At 37.1% G+C, this 18,675-nt stretch overlaps 1 protein-coding gene across 1 annotated transcript in view; it reads left to right on the top strand.

Annotated features, from left to right (window-relative positions):
* The first annotated feature begins 1,469 nt into the window (after positions 1–1,469).
* The window catches only part of syt11a (synaptotagmin XIa), a 28,199-nt gene continuing 10,993 nt past the window's right edge, over positions 1,470–18,675 (top strand). The window contains exons 1-2 of the mRNA XM_082185219.1: positions 1,470–1,772; positions 15,058–15,947. Coding sequence (XP_082041345.1) covers positions 1,727–1,772; positions 15,058–15,947 — 936 coding nt within the window. The 5' untranslated portion in view covers positions 1,470–1,726. The remainder of the gene's footprint in view (positions 1,773–15,057; positions 15,948–18,675) is intronic.

Below are 18,675 nucleotides of genomic sequence, written 5' to 3'. Positions count from 1 at the left end.
AATTTATTTGGAATTGTCAAGTTCACGTAACTTAATTTTTTTCAATTAAGCATGAAGTGCATTTACTTAATCATTTGAAGGCAACGGGTTTCCTCACTTTATGTAAGTCAACTGATCACGTTTTACAGTGTGCTAATGCATTACACCCAACACTGAATATCACATGGTCCTCAGTCATTGGATGGTTATTTTGCCTTAAAAACAGAAAATATGTTACAATCGACCCCAAAGGTCATCGTGACATAGACGTGCAGTTACTATTGTCATTGAAGAGTAACTTCAATTTACTTCTCTTTCATTAGCTACTGTGTTCTGGTCTGTGATTTAGATTTTCTTTCATTGTATCAAAGGTTTAGAAAATATTTTTGTTCAAGTCCAAATGATGGCTTTTTTCCCCCTCCTCAAAAATATGTGGCCTAGTCCCTTGTAACACTTTAACTTCTAGAATTTGTGTGTTTTCACTGATGGGCATACTGTATTGTGTAAGGTTACTACATGATGAAGCCAACATGTATGTCAGTAACATGACAATCACCCAACTGGAAGTCAATCAACAGCATTCCATATATGAAACTTATTTCTTACAAGTATTTATCAGTATGTTATCCAGTGTGAATATATTTGAATTGACTATTTTATTGATATTGTCATTTCAATTATTGTTGTTATTATAATTATTCTATTGTTAAAGGACATTCTGCTCCTGTATGTTGACTGTACACCAAAGTAAAAAAAAAAGAAAATCGTTTTGATACATAAATGTTTTGAGTTGTATTTTTTTGTGACATGTAGTCAAATGATGCCTATACAGAGTCTTCAATTGTATCATCAAGGTTATTAAGTCATGGAAAACTGGAAATATCAGACGATTTTAAAATAGTGCTTTACGGCCCTTGAAATAATTGAATCTTGAGTCATGTAATTCTATGCAAATGCAATCTCCATCAAATTAGTTTTAAAAATACTTATCTAGTAATTACAAACATCTAAAAATTAATTAATTAGTGAAAAGGTTAATATTCAAATCAATATCAAATTAATATTTAGTTTTATACAATAGAATAATTAGAATATAATTGTCATTTTAATATAAAAAGCACAAATGCTATATAATTCATATTTATTAAAATAATTTAATATATAAATCTGTAATGTATATAATAGGCTATAAGGTTCGAATAAAATATGCAGTGCAACACTTCAGGTTCATAGTGTTGTCTGTTTTTTGCACTGTAGAGGACGCTGAAGGGCTTGTATTTAAATAAAAGTTCAGTCGGTGCTGCAGAGCCATATGACGTCCAGCTCCCCCTCTCTGGACGTCTCGGGTGAAGCTTGACCTAGCCCAGCTCCATCTCTATTGTTTTAATGGATGGAGTGGAGGGAAATGGTTATGTGTAGGGTTAGGGTGTGGTTGGTCCTTCTAGCTCCACCCATTACGCCCAGATTACATTCTAAGAGGGGGAGCTGTACGTCACGCTCCACCCATTGGCTCTGCAGTGAACAGTCTCTCCATCACACTCGCATCTGGAGCGGAGGAGGAGGAGGAGGCGGGAGCGCGGGCGCGTCACCGAGCGCATCTTTGAAGAGCGCGCAGGCACAGAAGAAAACATCCTACAGCTCGGCCACCCATTCAGCTGGAGGATCGGCCTGAAGAAATTCATGGAAATAAAATAGAATTTCATTCCCTTTGCTTTTTATTTTTTGTTTTCTGATCACAGCCAAGACAATGGACTTCAAAATGGCCGAGATGACTAATTTAAAACCAACCTATGGTAAGTGAATGGGTCTATCTATATTTACGTAATGATGGGCTTTTACTGAATCTGTAAAGTAGGCTATACGCTACTGAAACTGCGATGGTGTTACTAGGCTAAATGATTCGACATAAGTATTATTTGTTTTTTAATTTATTTCGGAGTCAGATTTTAGATTTATGTTTTATTTTAAATAGCTTACATATTCTGAGGAATGTTTTCTTGGTAGTAGGCTAGGCTATGTTTATTTAGTGTATAACCTGTTTTACCACTTTATAGTCTTATTGAGTTAGGGCAAGTTATTTTGGTAATAACTGATAATATAATAGAAAGGCTACTGAAATTCTTAATTTTCACCAATCAAGTGTTAAGTGCAGCACCGGAAATAGGCTACGCACATGAAGCCTACATGATTCACCTGAGACAGATTAAGTGTGTTTATGTACACACACACACACACACATGCTGCGTCATGTGATGGTTTATTTCATTTGAATAAGTCTCAAATTAGGAATAAATGTAGGCCTACTTTTTTAGATACACTAAACTCTCGCATCCCTGAAGACACTGCGTGTGAATGACGTCATGTCTGTTCACTGCGCGAGGCGTCAGCTGGATCAGTTTGTGCCCTTACCTCAGTACATCATGTATTATAGCTATATTCATAATTATATATAATACAATCTGTATTGCGATTAGGCCTACATGTTTTCAGAAGGGATGGTAACCACAGTCAAATGACAGTTAACCTATACATTACTTGCCTATTCCTGTTATGAATGTATAATGAACACATGATGATATCATATATTACTATTTAAAGGTCTAACTATGTATGTGTATATATGGTCCCTATTTTAGGCTAATATATTAAAATTGTGGTGGTTATAGGCTATGTTATAAGACATTATAGGCTATTATTATAAGACATTATATAATGCACATTTGTATAAGCTTCAAGTATAGGCTACCAGTAGTCTACATGCTATTCCCATTATTATAAATATCAAATTTGTGACATGCCACAAATAATTTATGCCCACATTTTAATTTGTCATCACAGTATCATTATTGGCTCTATTTTTTATACCACGGAGCATAGCCTATATGATTTTAACAGGATTGAATAGGTATGATATGAGTCTTAACTGTCAAAAAACCACTCATTTTTGAATAGCAAAAATAAATATTAAAATATTCTGTCTATTTTATAAATAGTTGTTGTTACTTGCCCTAGTAGCCCAACTCACTAAAATATATACAATTATTTAAAAAAAGATCAATAATGAACATACTGTCCAGAAAATACTGCTCAGAATATTTAGTGGAAAATAAACCATGATCCCATTAATCTGAGTTCAAAATTACATTTTAAGTTGTTCAGTGGTTTTAAAATCATTAACTGTCAGATTTATCAGCTGTTAGTCTTCAGGGGGATTATATCACACGTTGGGGGAGGTGGGCAGTTTTGACGCGTTTCCTGGTGAATGCGTGTGATGTAGTTTGGGTCAAGTATTTTAGGAACACGTCTGAGGCATCTTGGATCACAAACCACCACGTGGGAGTTGCCTGGAGACAGAATCAGCAGCAAGATGTGTGCTCGAGAAGAAAATAACCAGGACTAGTCCAGCCAGATAAACACAGATTTAGGGTTTCTGAAGCCATGAAGGAAATAAAACCCTTTACTCCTTCAGTATTACAATTTTCCAGTGATTTGTCTGTCATCTCTTAAAGAGAAAATTCTATATGATGTGACAGGAACATAGAAAATCAGAACATGTTGGATGTGTGTGCATGTACGGTTGTGAAGCGGGATTTTAGACAGTTGAGATTAGATGGTGGGTGAGGCTATCAAGCACAACACCACAGAAATAGAAACAAAGCCACTAAAACATTTATTGTTGCTTGGAAATCCTGCTGATTACCTTTATGGAAAAGAAATGTGCATAATTGTATTGAATGTACAATTTGTACTTTAAATCTTAAAAGTATACTTGCAGATATATCAATGAAATAAAAGGCCACGTAAATACTTAAAGAGAGTTCACTTTCATGACTATGTTTTAAAAAAAGTGCACTTTGTATTAATGTCAAATTATGAGCTTTACTTTAAAGCACATTTTATATCGATGTGTTTTAATGATCTTTTATCGTGCTTTAAAGAAGTACACTTATTTTTATTTGTTGACTAACATACTTAAAGCACATGTAAATTCCTTAATATATTACACTCTAAAAACTGCTGGGTTGTGTTAACCCAATTTTGGGTCAAATATGGTCTCACCCAACGTTGGGTTAAAAAATGCAATTTAAAAATGGACAAATTGCATTTTGGACAAAATCAAAAATGGACAAAAATGCAATTTAAAAATGGACAAATTGCATTGGTTACATTAAAAATGTAAACCAACGGCTGGGTTTGTCCATTTTTACATTTAATTTTTAACCCAACGTTGGGTGAGACCATATTTGACCCAAAATTGGGTTAACACAACCCAGCCGTTTTTAGAGTGTACAAATATATTTAAATACATGACTTACTATTATGCAATTAAGTCAAGTCAAGTTTATTTGTATAGCGCTTTTCACAATACAGATTGTATCAAAGCAGCTTCACAGTATTAAATTAAAATAATACAACAAAGTTTGTTTCAAGAGGAATTTATTGATTGATAAAATTAAATTAAATATCCCCAAAATTAAGTGTTGAAAACATTAGGGCTACATTCAGTTCACACAGATTCTTTAAAATTATATTAATTCTGTATTAATACGTACTTCTAAAAAGTATGTTTTAGTGCACTTTTCACAAGGACTGGTAGCTTTATATAGATTACAGATATCAAACAAGCTTGTATATCACTGTGTCTTAATCATGTCCGACATGATAAATTGATAAGCGATAACAGATATCGATGCCACAAACTACCAGATATATTGTTGGTAGCTTGCTTTCTAGTTTCACTGGGTGGCTCCGCCCCACGTTGGAATATCATTCTACATAACTGTATATTACACTGCAACTATGTTCTGATTTTGTTGCTTTATATAGCATTGTTGATTTCAGCGTGAAAAGACAAATCACACCTGGTTAACAGGGTGTAAATGATTGAAAATAGTGAAACAAGAAACTGCATGGTTTCTGAATTCAAACTGAATTCTGTCAGATTAAGGCTGTATCAATATTAATCAAATGTCAAGTGCTCTCAGATAATAACATTGCCTTCATTGATTAGGCAGAGAGTCAAACGACCTTGCAGGACATTATTTTAACGGGCAAAATAGAATCAAGAAAGTGCTTTCAGGAAGGAAGGTGACCAGGTCAAGTCTCAAACGTTAATAGCATATCTCTTTTGCTTGTTTTATGGATATTCACAGTCTAGTTGGGATTATTAATATTGGCAGCAAAAGTACATGATGAGACGTCGCATTACTTGAATGAGTCTGATTAAAATTTTAATAATTTTACTGGTAACATAACATTCAGAAATGATTATCTCCGTAGTGTGCATTTTATTACACTGTAACCTACACTGTTGGTTTTTTTAGTGTCTATCCTAATGTTTTTAGGTTGATTCTACGATAATATTTAATTAATTAAATTATTAATTATATTATTAAATTGTGTAATAATTATTACATTATTAAATAGATAAATAATAATAATTTTGATGTTACCACATGAAGCACATTTTTAGGTTAACATTTTTGTAGACAGATTTCAGTAGTTCAGAGAGTGTTGCAGAATTTCTTATGTGCTCAGACCCAGCCATGTGTGTGTGTGTAATGGAGAGGTATTTTATTTTATCTTGAAAATATGTGAATTTTTATTTGATGAATTTTGGACTGTTATAGCAATTAAAACAAATCATGTTCCAACTCTTTTTACTGCAAACTGTGCAAAGTATAAAAAAAAATCATTAATAATTCAATTGAAGAGTTGTTTTTGAAGACTAAGAGGCTTTGAAGTGATTTTCTAGCCTTGACTATATTTGATCTCAGCTTATCACACATATCTGGTCTCTAAGTGTATATGTCTTGTTCTGCCTTTCTCTCTCTTTTGTGTGTGTGTAGAGGGTGTGTGAAGCTGCAGTGATTGAACAAAGGGTTGATTTATGCGTGTGACTGGTGTCAGAGTGACAAGTCTTCTCTGTCCCTGTTGAAATCCAGCACACAGTGTCTCTACAACATGACTGCTGGTGATACTTATTTTCACCCTGCTGGTACTGACATACTACCACTGACAGCAGATATAGAGAGCGAACCGTCTTGATATGGCAGCTAACTAAACCTCTTCGTGATCCTGTTGAACGGAGAGCAAAACTGTGGGTGGCTAATAAGCGCAAACAAAAGAAAGGGTGAAAACTGAGAATCTGGCAGTGCTGAGCATCATTATCCACACCTGTCCGCTTCGTGACCAGCACATCCTTTTTTCTTAACCTCATCATTTTCCTATCCTGCTTTCTCTTCATTTCTACTCATCACAAACCCCACCCTGCTGTAAAGCTCAGTGGTGACTACAGACAATGGGATCATTTCTCATTTGTGGGCAATTTTGTCCAGCTTATTAATCATGTGGGCTCACACGCAAACACACTCATATTCAGCACACACAGTTGTGTGTACTTGTGCAACTGACGCACATTATGGAGTGTGTCATAATCAGTCGTGTGTTTGGAGCAGGTAATGTATTGGTTTTTTGAAAAATGAGCTGTGCTGACGTACATTAATCTCTGTTGAGATAAGTGCCACACATTTTAGAGCGTTTAAAAAAAAGTCAGATTTAAAATTCTAATTTAATGGGGGGGAAAATACACCTATTACATTGTTTTTTTTTTTTTACGAGATGTTTGCCTGTGAAAAAGTTGCCATCACTATGCTATGTGGTTGCTAAGGTGTTCTGAGTTCTTTTAGCATGTTGCTAAGTAGTTGCTAGGGTGTTCTGGGTGGTTGCCAGGGCGTTGTAATTTTTAGAGTTATTTTAGTGTTTTACTAAGTGGTTGTTAGGGTGTTTGAGGTCAAGTCCAGTCTTCGATCACCCAGAATACCAGATATTCTAGCTCGTAGAACCTTGTGAAAAGACAGCACACTTTAGCATACATTTAAAAAGAGTATTTATTATGGAAATGTGTTTGAGGGGCGGTTTACATGACACCGTTTTTAACTAAAAAACGTAAAACTTTTTATGCATTTCATTTACACGACAATGCTGTTTGGAGGGCCCGAAAAGGCAAGCTTTGAAATTGGGTTTCAACGTGGAAGTTTTTGCAAACGACACCATTATTGTCTCTCTGTAATCTACAAAAATGTGAATTTGTGAAAACAGTGACGTCATGTGCATGTGTAGTTTTTCTTTTCAAAGTGACATCGCCAACTACTGGCCTGGCAGCATAATACAGGTTTTAATCGTTTTCACGGATCCGAACGGGGATTGTTTAGACAGTAGTGTTGTCTGTACGTGAAAAATGCAAAGGAAAATATTTCCGTTTTTGTACTTTAGTATGTCAGTCAACACATCAAAATGAGTGTACTTCTTTTAAGCATGACAACATATCATAATTGTACTTTAAAAACTGTAAATGGGACATTATTGTAAAGTGCACTTTCTAAAAGTGTATTTAAGTGTGTTAAGAAACAGTAATGAAAGTGTGCACTCTTTAAGTGCACTTAAGTGGCCTTTTATTTCATCAAGATTATATTATCTGCAAGTACAGTTTTAAAAAATATATACTTTTAAGATTTGAAGTACACTACAAAAGCCATTCAGTACAATTAAACGCCCTTCTTTTTCACAAGGGATTATGGTTTGAGTCTCCTTTAATGTAAATCTATGGGATTTTTGCACACATTGTGCACACGTTTGATGAAATTACTATTACTGAAATGTAACAGCACATTTTTCAGTAATCTGCATAATTTTAGGTCTCATTAACAGAAACGGTGCGGCGTAATACTTATGGTTAGGATTTTGTTCAATCCATTACTAAAATATGAGCAACAGTAATAGTATTAGCTTGAGCATCCACTGCTAATAGTTATTTCAGAGATCGAAACTTATTACCTAGTATGTCAGATTTCAGTTTGAATAGTGACACTAATTTATCATTTATGAAGCAATTACTAGAGCGAGAGCTGAGTGTATCAGCTGGCAAAATGATTATTTCCCTGTGCTTCTTCTCTCGGAGGGGTCGTTTCTAAGCAACAGAAGCAGCTGGCTTTAAAACATGCAACCAAAAGTGACATCATCTGGCCCGGAATCCCTCTGGGGTGGTTGAAGCGGCGAGGGGTGCAGCCTTTGTGTGGACAGAAAAAGGGCGGGTCGACCGAGGCTGGTGGGTTGGTGGAAAAAAAGACATTAAAGAGAAAGCAAGAATAATTTAGGTAAAATGTCAGGAAATAAAAATCCAGCAGGGTCACATTATAGAAAAATGACAGATACAGTTTTGTATCAAAGATGCTGGTTTCAATCAGGAATTTCAAACATCTCATGTCTCCCTGTTCGTTTTAATCAACACCCTTCTAAGAGAGGTTTTTCTGGGGTTTATGGTACCTGAAATTAACTTTAATGTGTAAGGCAAGCATTACTATTGAGGGATTATTTAACCCTCAAAACATGTTACTTAATGAGGAGAGGTGTAATGTTATTTTCCTAAGGGAATTGTCTTGATTTTAAGAAGTACACTTCTGATGTCTTAACTAACATACTAAAGCACTTGTAAAGTACTTGATTATAATTACAACTGTCGTGTTATTCGATATTGCATGTAAGCGCTCTCTAAAGTACAGAAATCAGAAATCATTACATTCTGTTAGTACTCAAGCACATGCTTTTAAAGTATATTATTTCGAAAATAATTCATATTCTTTTTAAAAGTATGCTACTGTACCTATTTTTCACAAGGCTATCTAGAGACCAGAATAGAGACTTAAAGGGTTAATTCACCCCAAAATGAAAATTCTGTCATTAATTACTCACCCGTATGTCGTTCCAAACGCGTAGGACCTTCGATTATCTTCGGAACACAAATTAAGATATTTTTTTATGAAATCCGAGAGAATCTTTCTGATAGACTGCAACGTTATGACCACTTTTAAGGCCCAGAAAGGTTGTAAAGACACTGTTAAAATAGACCATGTGACTACAGTGGTTCAACATTAATGTTATGAAGCGACGAGAATACTTTTTGTGCGCAAGAAAACAACAAAATCATGACCAGCGTCAGCCAATACTGAGGCGGCGTTCTGATGTAGAACCTGGAAGCGCTGCACTGTGTTTACTACGTGAACAACAGAGGAGAATTTGTTGTTGTTTTTGCGCACAAAAAGTATTCTCGTTGCTTCATAACATTATGTAAGTTCCCATAAGAAAGTACCCAGAATACCCTAGCAACCACCTAGCATTACGTTAATATAGTGCAACAGTACCTGCACCCTTTTTCAGCTGTGCTGGTTCTGGAAGTTTTTTTTTTCCCATAAGGATTTTAAAATAGCCTTCCCCCTCTGGTGCTCTTCGGTCATTTATGAATGAAAATTTTTGATTTGTGAAATGTGTGAACACAAAGAAAAAATCATGGACATGATTTGAACAGGTTAAATGATCCTGAAAAAAATATTCTCACTTGTACTCCTCGCAGTCAAAAATGACTGCATAGGAAATGAATGGGAGATGAATTTCACCTAGTGAAAACTTTTGGTACTGCGGCCAAATAAAATGTTACTGAAAGCAATTTTTTTTAGACATCAGTGTAAGTTGGAAATTAAATTTCAGGTCTCTGCTCAAAAAGAGAATAAATGGATTATAAATACAGCGAAAATATAATTTAGTACCATAAAATCCCCTAAAAATACTAAATAAAAAACATTATCGAACTGAAATATAGTACATTCATTTCATTGAAATAAAAAACAAACAAATTCGGTCATTTTTGACCGACACGCGAAGAGGACCAGAGGATTAAAGAGCTATAAGCCATAAATCACAACACTACACATGAATCACAACAACAATACAAACTTTGCTAATGTACAATGTACTTAACGGTTTTAGTGAGGGAAAGAATTGCAATCCTATGAACAATTGCAAACAGCATAATCAATTTTTAAACGATGGCGAAATATAAATCGCAAAATATGCATATACAAACATTTCAGTATTTTGAGAGCATAGTGAGATCAACTCAATCACGTCATACGCAGCGCTTCATGGGATTGGGCGGAGCTAAAGAGCTATTTTGGAGCTTGTTGCTTTTTTGACTCTCTGATTGGTGTAATTATTTTGTATGAGTAATGCAGTTTTTCATCAGGAATTCAACTGTTAAACACGATTATTTAAAAAATAAACTAAAATAACACATGCTGACGGCTTCAGTAGAACTAAATACCATGGATTAACAACCTCTTAGATCACAGGTGATCTGTCTTTAAAGGTGTATAATTGATCATTCAAATTAAAATCAATTTCCTAATGAGGAAAATTAATGGAGTTTTTACTTCCGGAACCCAACTGTTGTTCTCTATAAGCACTGCCTAGCACTGCCTAGCAACTTGTTAACAAGTTTTCCATGAGCAGCCATCATTCATTAACTAACAGCCTAAATTAAATATTTTATTTTATTAGAGGTCTTAGATTTTCATCCCTCATTTTCAGGAAACCTGTAGAGTCTTGGATGAGTCACTCGAGTGGTCGGTAAGCTGCAGTAATAGGCAAGTTCTTTGGTAATGCAGCACACCGTCTTCCTCTCAGATTGAGGCCAGCAGAGCATTAGTGATGTTTTACATTAAAGCAACAAACTATGCTGTCGGTAATCTTGTATGAAATGTGATGAATGCTATGTGGGTGAAGGAGTGGGTGTGTGTTTGTACATGCTTGCTATAGTTTATAAAGGAGACTAGTGAGACTTAATAAATGTTTTATTATGATAAACAGTTAAATAAATCTTAGCTATGGCGAAAAGTAAGAAATTGTGACAAGTACAGTTGAGGTCATTTGTTTGCATATAAGTGTCCACCAAAGCATTTTTTTCCCCTAGGCTAGCATATTTTTCCAATTGGTTTCAATGGGAGCACCCCGTTTGTTAATGGGAGCGCCGCGTTTGGCAGCAGCATGACGAGGCACTGAGTGTCTATTTCACGCTGAGCGCTCAGCGGTTTTTTCTGGTGGCCGAGAGTTGAAGAAAGTTCAACATTGGGTATAACGCAGCAATCATCACTGTCACTCTTTACTCAGGCATCCAATCACAGTGGATGATGGGCGGGACAAATACCACAGTGACCAACCGTTACATCCTGCTGGGATAAAGGCAACAGACAACAACAACAGGCACAAAAATGGAACAAGATCATTGAAAACAAGAGTCAGAGCAAATACTTTACATTGCATCAACTTTTTTATTTCCAGAAACAAACTATATGGGAAATCAGATACTAGTAACACTTCGGTGGATATTTCGTATATAGCACATATAGCGTCTTAAATGGGAAAAAAAACTCCAACGCTCTTCTGAAAACACTTAAAGGGTAACTAAACCCCTGGTCAGAGCCTGACTCCACCCACTGGCAATATTTGAAAAATGCTGGAAAAGTAGGCAGAGCCCAGTGGAGAGGGGGCGTGCATCTGTGACACAGACAAGGGCGTGGTTAGTTGGTACCCTCTGACGTCAGAGGGTACCACAACTTCCAATAGGAAAATTCAACTGCAGTAGCCACTGTTCAACCTGAAGAGGGCAGCACTCAGACGTTTTTACACCATATTTTGTAAAATTAAAACACTTTAAACACAAATGTCAAAAAAACTACTTGAATCAATGAACAGCACTAATAAAGCCCCATTCTTACAGATCATTAACTAAAAAAAGTTGGTTTAGGGTTTAGTTACCCTTTAAGAGCGCTGGCCTTAAGGTTCGGTCACATTTACAGCTGTTCAGTCAAATTTCAAAAGAGTTTTCAAAGCAATGCCTCAGAAGAACCATTTTGAGTCCCTAATAACCTTTCATTAAAAAAACTCTCTTTTTTCGCCCCCTAAAGAACCTTTTTTTTTTTTTTTTTTGATTGTACAATTAAATAAAATAAATTTTCAGCAGCTGGCTTGTCTCACTAAACTTTATAGTTGTACTTTGTAGCTTGGGCATGCGGTTTGTTTCTGTGTTCCCATTGGCTGGCATTTCCTTAAAGTTGTTGTGTGGAGCAGGAGAGCACATCCTGTTCTCATCAGCTCACTGAACCCGGGCCCAACTTAAAATTCCAATCAGCTCTGACCGGCATGACGAAAGAATGGGACCTGTTGTTGCCACGGCGACCTGAACACTTCACCACCCAGGCCTTTGGAGTTTGGCAAGAGGAAAGAAAAGATGAGAGAAGTGGAAGGGAGGAGAAAGGGGCAAAGAAAGAGGGGTGTAAGACTGTGAAATGAATAAAAAAAAAAAAAAAAAGAATAGGGAAGAGTGTCAAGTAAGTAAATGGAGAAATGAAAGAGAATAAGACAGACAAAGCAGACTGCAGAGGGAATGGCAAAGAAAATGGAGTCTGTGGAAGCGAATCTATCAAAGAAAGCACTCTTAAAACTTACCGTGCTACATACAAAATGAACGAGTTAGTTTCCATAAGTTAACATGAAATGCTCCATCTCTAAAGCAATAGGTATTTTCTGGTGATGTCATCTAGGCCTTGCAAGCTTATTGGTTAACCAATGACAAAATAGATATTTTGGCATTTTTCTTGGCTAATGTTGTAAGTTTCTATATTCTTATCAATAGTTCATGCAATAATTTAATAGTTAATAGCGGTCGACTTTTATTTTGGCAGAATTCTTTTTACAATCTTTACAGGATCTCTACAATCTTTATATTAAATAGTGTGATATCACATTATATATTGGCTATCAGCCATAAAAAAAGTGGTTTATGTAATAAATACAAATAAATAAATATGTACAAGAAATTGTATAGTTTTTTTCCTGGTGTATTTTCTTGTTATTTTAAATAAGAAACGATGTCCAAAACAATCAACCTACTAACAAGACACTGCGACAATGCTGCAGTAATGACTGAAGTCTGCTCTTTCAAGTCCTCCTAAGTTCATATTTATGAGTTTGGAAGTTGTAATTATAACCTCAGGCGCATTCAAATCACTTTAGTCAAAGCAAAACGGCGATATTGTATCTTTTCTACATGAAAATGTAAAAAAATGTCATCTACAAAATGATGAATAAAGTGCATTGGTTGCATTTTTGCTATGTTTTTATTCAATTAAAGAAGGTGCAATAAATATAATTGCTATATTCTATTGAGCTTGCACAATATAGTATTTTGTACATGCAACTTACTGTAGATGTCTTATATTGTAAAAAAAACAACAACAAAAAAACAACAACTTAATTTTAAAAGATGTACCACTGCATCCGTTCTGCACCACGTTTTCTCACCTACTCTCCCCCAACTCGGAAACTCCATATGACGGGCGATAGCGGAATATTTGACCTCTGAACGCCATGGTTGACCTGTCGGAATCAGAGTCAGCATTCGCAGGCTGTACTCCCACAAAATGAGATATAATGAAACTCCAACTTTTGTAGGACTATCCAGATCCCAATTAATACAATTTTATTGAAGTAAAATGGGTGGTGATTGTTTCATTTTGTCCTAAAGCCACGTGTAGAGCCCTCCGGACAATGGCATGCTACTTTGTCTGTTATTAAAGGTGTTTGGGCAAAGGGAGCCCACAGTGTGATGTTTCCTAATTGAATGCCCTGCAGCATAGGGCAAAAGAAGCACCTGCCAGCTCCAGTTAAGCTTGTTATGGTCTGTTTCTGACATTTGAAAGTTTCAGGGGAATTGTTTTAATGAGCCAGATATGACAGCCATATAAATGACCAGATTCTGTTGGCAGTGTCAGTTTTGTCACCTTTAATGAAACAGAGGAAATGTCTGGGTGTTGAGATTAGGTTTGTGTGAAAAACAGTAAATGCTCCAGCCAGGTGAATGCTACTGCTGTGCTGGATCTTCTCGTGGGCTGTAATAAAGAATCCGTGATCATAAATGTAACTGCTGTGCTCAGCATCAGCCCCATTAGATAGCAAATGGCTGTGAAGCAAGCAAGAAACAAACAGTCATGAATTAAACAGGAAAGAATCCAAGCTGCAGCCAAGAGCAAGAATTATCCTGCAAAATACCCAGAAAATTGTTTTTCATTACCACGGATCATTTCAATAGCCTACCTAGAAAGCTCATTTTTTAATTTGAGTGAGCTTTTTTTCTCACACAAACAACTATTTTTTGTGCTGTTTTTTCATATGCATGTTTTTGCATTTGCCTGTACTGACCTGAAGCACTGCTGCTGTTTTTCTGTGTTATCTTCCCTGTTACTGTTACTTTTCTAACTGGGTCAGTCTCTTACCTCAATTTGATGATTCAAAAGATTCATGAATAGACAAAAGACAAGACAACATGGAAATATATTAAATAATAACAAACTGAAAATATTTTCTATATAAATGTCCAAAATGCATATTAAAAGTACAAACAACACATTACAGACAAAAAATAAAATGATGGCCTTTTCCCAAGTTCAATTATATTTATTTAGTAACTTAATCACTTGCAGTATGAATGATTGCTTTGCTCTGTTTCTGCAATATTCTGGCATCTTAAATCTGCAGTCTGATGGTAGAAACTGTTTCTGTGCTTTGCTTTGAGATCTTATTTTATTTATTTAGCCTATTCAAGGTCACAGAAGGTAGTTTGCTTTAGTACTGTATGTTGTAGAAGTATATTTACCATGAATGCAGACATGTTCATATAGTTCTCTATAGTGTCAAGAGACTCTCTTTTATTCTAAATGTCATACTTTTTTAACACTTTCTCTTGAGTCTCTAATTTGGTGTCCAAGTCAAATCTAGAGTCAGTCAAAGTGTCAAAGAGTCAAAGAATTCGAGACTCTCTTCTTGAATTTATAGTCATGATGTCCCTTGTGAAAAATAAGGATACTTAATTGTATTGAATGTGCACTTGTAGTGTAAATTACGTCAACACATTGAATAATGCTCCACGCTTCAAGGCACTTCAGTGGGCCTTTAATATACATTTAACCTATAATACATTTCCATTTAATTGCAATCAACATGTGCCCAAAAAAATTACATTCAATTTGCACTGTAAATATATATACTGTATATATATATATATATATATATATATATCATTATACTTAAATATATTAATTCTGTAATAAGTACCCCTTTTAAAAGTATGCTAAAATGTATTTCTTTTCCACAAGAGGTGATCCAATTTCTTATCTTTGTCTCTTTCAGATGTGTCCCCAGTGCTGGCAGGTTTTCTGGGTGCAGGGGTCTTGGTTGTCTCCGTGACAGTGGCCGTTTTCCTGTGGACGTGCTGTCAGCGGCGATATCGTCAAATGGCAGGTGCATACAAGCTGACCAGTGGCCCCTACGACCCACCCGTTGACCCCCCCTACAAGTTCATCCACATGCTCAAAGGCATCAGCATCTACCCCGAGACCCTCAGCAACAACAAGAAGATTGTACGGGTTGGCCAACGCTCAGGATCGAGTTCCTTGTTAAGAGAATGGAGTCGTGGATCCCGAAACGGTGACGTGCTCCTTGTGGATGCAGATCCTGAAGGTGGTACCACGCACCTACAGATGAACCACCTGGTCCCCCCTATGGGTCCTCCCAGACTGGAGAGGGCGCTGCCCATCCGGGCGGACTACTGCTGTATGGAGAGCAGCTCAGGAAGTAGCAGTGAAGCACCCAGTAAAACAGCATCACCCTACAGTCTCAACTCGCCCTCTCTGGGAACGCTCAGTCTGGCGATTGACTACAACTTCCCCAAGAAGGCCCTCGTTGTCACTATCGTAGGAGCGCAGGGACTCCCCGCGGTGGACGAACAGGCGGGCACTTCTGACCCCTACGTGAAGATGACCATCCTACCCGAGAAGAAGCACCGGGTGAAGACACGTGTACTGAGGAAGACTCTGGAGCCCGTGTTTGACGAGACATTCACCTTCTACGGCATCCCGTACAGCTTGCTGCCCGAGCTTACGCTGCACTTCCTGGTGCTCAGCTTTGATCGCTTTGCACGAGATGATGTCATTGGGGAGGCGGTCGTGCCGTTGGTGGGCGTAGACCCCAGCACGGGACGAGCCCATATCACCCAGCAAATCAGCAAGAGGAACACACAGGTGGGTGTTTCTTGACCTTGCACAGGATTGTGTGATATCTTAGGCCACGTACACACTGTAAAGTTTCAGGAGTGAGAACCGCATTTAAATTTAGAAGTGAATCACCTAACGGAACGGAACACGACTCACTCAAATTGTGATGATTGACACCGTGGTAACCACAGCAAAGTTCTGGCGTCTTGTGTGTTTGGTATCTAGTATTTTTGACCAAAATAATATTTCAGCAACTAAAGACTTAAAGTGATGAAAATAAGTATTTGAACACCCTGCTATTTTGCAAGTTCTCCCACTTAGAAATCATGGAGGGGTCTGAAATTGTCATCGTAGGTGCATGTCCACTGTGAGAGACATAATCTAAAAAAAAAAATCCAGAAATCACAATGTATGATTTTTTAACTATTTATTTGTATAATACAGCTGCAAATAAGTATTTGAACACCTGAGAAAATCAATGTTAATATTTGGTACAGTAGCCTTTGTTTGCAATTACAGAGGTCAAACGTTTCCTGTAGTTTTTCACCAGGTTTGCACACACTGCAGGAGGGATTTTGGCCCACTCCTCCACACAGATCTTCTCTAGATCAGTCAGGTTTCTGGGCTGTCGCTGAGCAACACGGAGTTTGAGCTCCCTCCAAAGATTCTCTATTGGGTTTAGGTCTGGAGACTGGCTAGGCCATGCCAGAACCTTGATATGCTTCTTACAGAGCCACTCCTTGGTTATCCTGGCTGTGTGCTTCGGGTCATTGTCATGTTGGAAGACCCAGCCTCGACCCATCTTCAATGCTCTAACTGAGGGAAGGAGGTTGTTCCCCAAAATCTCGCAATACATGGCCCCGGTCATCCTCTCCTTAATACAGTGCAGTCGCCCTGTCCCATGTGCAGAAAAACACCCCCAAAGCATGATGCTACCACCCCCATGCTTCACAGTAGGGATGGTGTTCTTGGGATGGTACTCATCATTCTTCTTCCTCCAAACACTTTTAGTGGAATTATGACCAAAAAGTTCTATTGGACAGCTCTTTGGTCTTGGCCATGTTAGTAGTTGGATTCTTACTGATTGTATGGGGTGGACAGGTGTCTTTATGCAGCTAACGACCTCAAACAGGTGCATTTAATTTAGGATAATAAATGGAGTGGAGGTGGACATTTTAAAGGCAGACTAACAGGTCTTTGAGGGTCAGAATTCTAGCTGATAGACAGGTGTTCAAATATTTATTTGCAGCTGTATCATACAAATAAATAGTTAAAAAATCATATATTGTGATTTCTGGATTATTATTTTTTTGATTATGTCTCTCACAGTGGACATGCACCTACGATGACAATTTCAGCCCCCTCCATGATTTCCAAGTGGGAGAACTCAAATACTTATTTTCCTCACTGTATATAGTATACTTATTTTTTGTAAGGGGGTGAAAGTCGCGATATTTTTGTCTTATTTTCATATAAAACATTTGGATTTATTACTGTTTATTTTGGGCTTATTCTTATTCGCAGTTTTTTTCTAACAAAATCAGGCCATGAGAATGAGTCAAAGCTCATACCTCGTGCCCTGTGATTTTTTTGCAGAATGTTTGTAGAATGCAGTTGTCACTTCTGTAAATCAATTGTCTGTACAGAACAGGATTAAGCACTAAAAGGTGAATTGACAACCGAATTTAGCTGTAGTGTGTATGTGCCCTTAGATGTCTGTAATCTTCATAAAACCACACTTAAATCATTCGGAAGCATGAAAACATCAGTATTGGGTGCTGCTGATCCTGCAAATGGCATCATGTTCCTCTGCTGTTTTTCGACGCAGCAATCGTTAAACTTAATCATTCCCATGAGATGGCTGGTGGAACCTTTATGGATCTCCCTAGATGTTTTACGGTTAGCGGCAGTCATTGTAGGTAAAAGGCTTTCTCCAGCTTCTCTAGACATAAACCTGATATAGGAAATAAGGTAAAAGAAAAGATTTTGAGATCTTTGCCCCAGGTTAGGCGTGCCTGTGATTGAAACAAGCAGTTTCAGAGAGATAGTGCTGCCATCAATTCCAGTTAATTGAAGCTATTATCCCACAGCTTTCCCTGAGATCGAGTCCCAGAAGTGTTGATTTTATTGTGTTGACGTTTTGAACCTTTATTATTTTTTCATTTTAGAGGATATATGACTTGTGATTTTTGAGACCTTTGTAGCTGCATTTGTACGTTTATATTTATGCATTTAGAAGACGCTTTTATCCAAAGCGACTTACAAAAAGAACAAAGCATTCATCTTAGAGCCAGCAATCCTTGTAGTACACAGTGCCAAGTTTATGAGACAACTAGATTAGGAAACCAGCGAGTGAAGAGAAGAAATGCAGATTTTTTAAAAGTTTGTGTTTGTGTGTGTGTGTAAGTGCATTGGTGCATAGGTGCGTCTTCAGCTGCTTCTTAAAATATTTGATATTCTCAGTAGTTCGAGTGGAGATTGGCGGCTCATTCCACCAGAGAGGAACAGAGAGAGTGAAGGTTTTGGAAAGTGACTTTTTGCCTCATTGTGAGGAAACAACAAGATGTCGCTCATTCAGTGAGCTGGCGGGAGGGAGCATACATTTTTAGTAGTGGGTTGAGGTAGGCCTGAAAGCCAGCTTTAGAACTTTAAACTTGATTCTGGACACAATTTGGGAGCCAGTGGAGTGAGATCAGGAGGAGTGTGACGTGGGTTTTCTTAGGCTGATTGAAGACTAGACGAGCTGCTGCATTCT

This window comes from Leuciscus leuciscus (genome assembly GCF_965113295.1).
Source record: "Leuciscus leuciscus genome assembly, chromosome: 12".
Classification (NCBI taxonomy): Eukaryota; Metazoa; Chordata; class Actinopteri; order Cypriniformes; family Leuciscidae; genus Leuciscus; species Leuciscus leuciscus.
The sequence above is the reverse complement of the archived record's forward strand: the minus strand, read 5'-3'. Positions and strand labels throughout refer to the sequence as shown.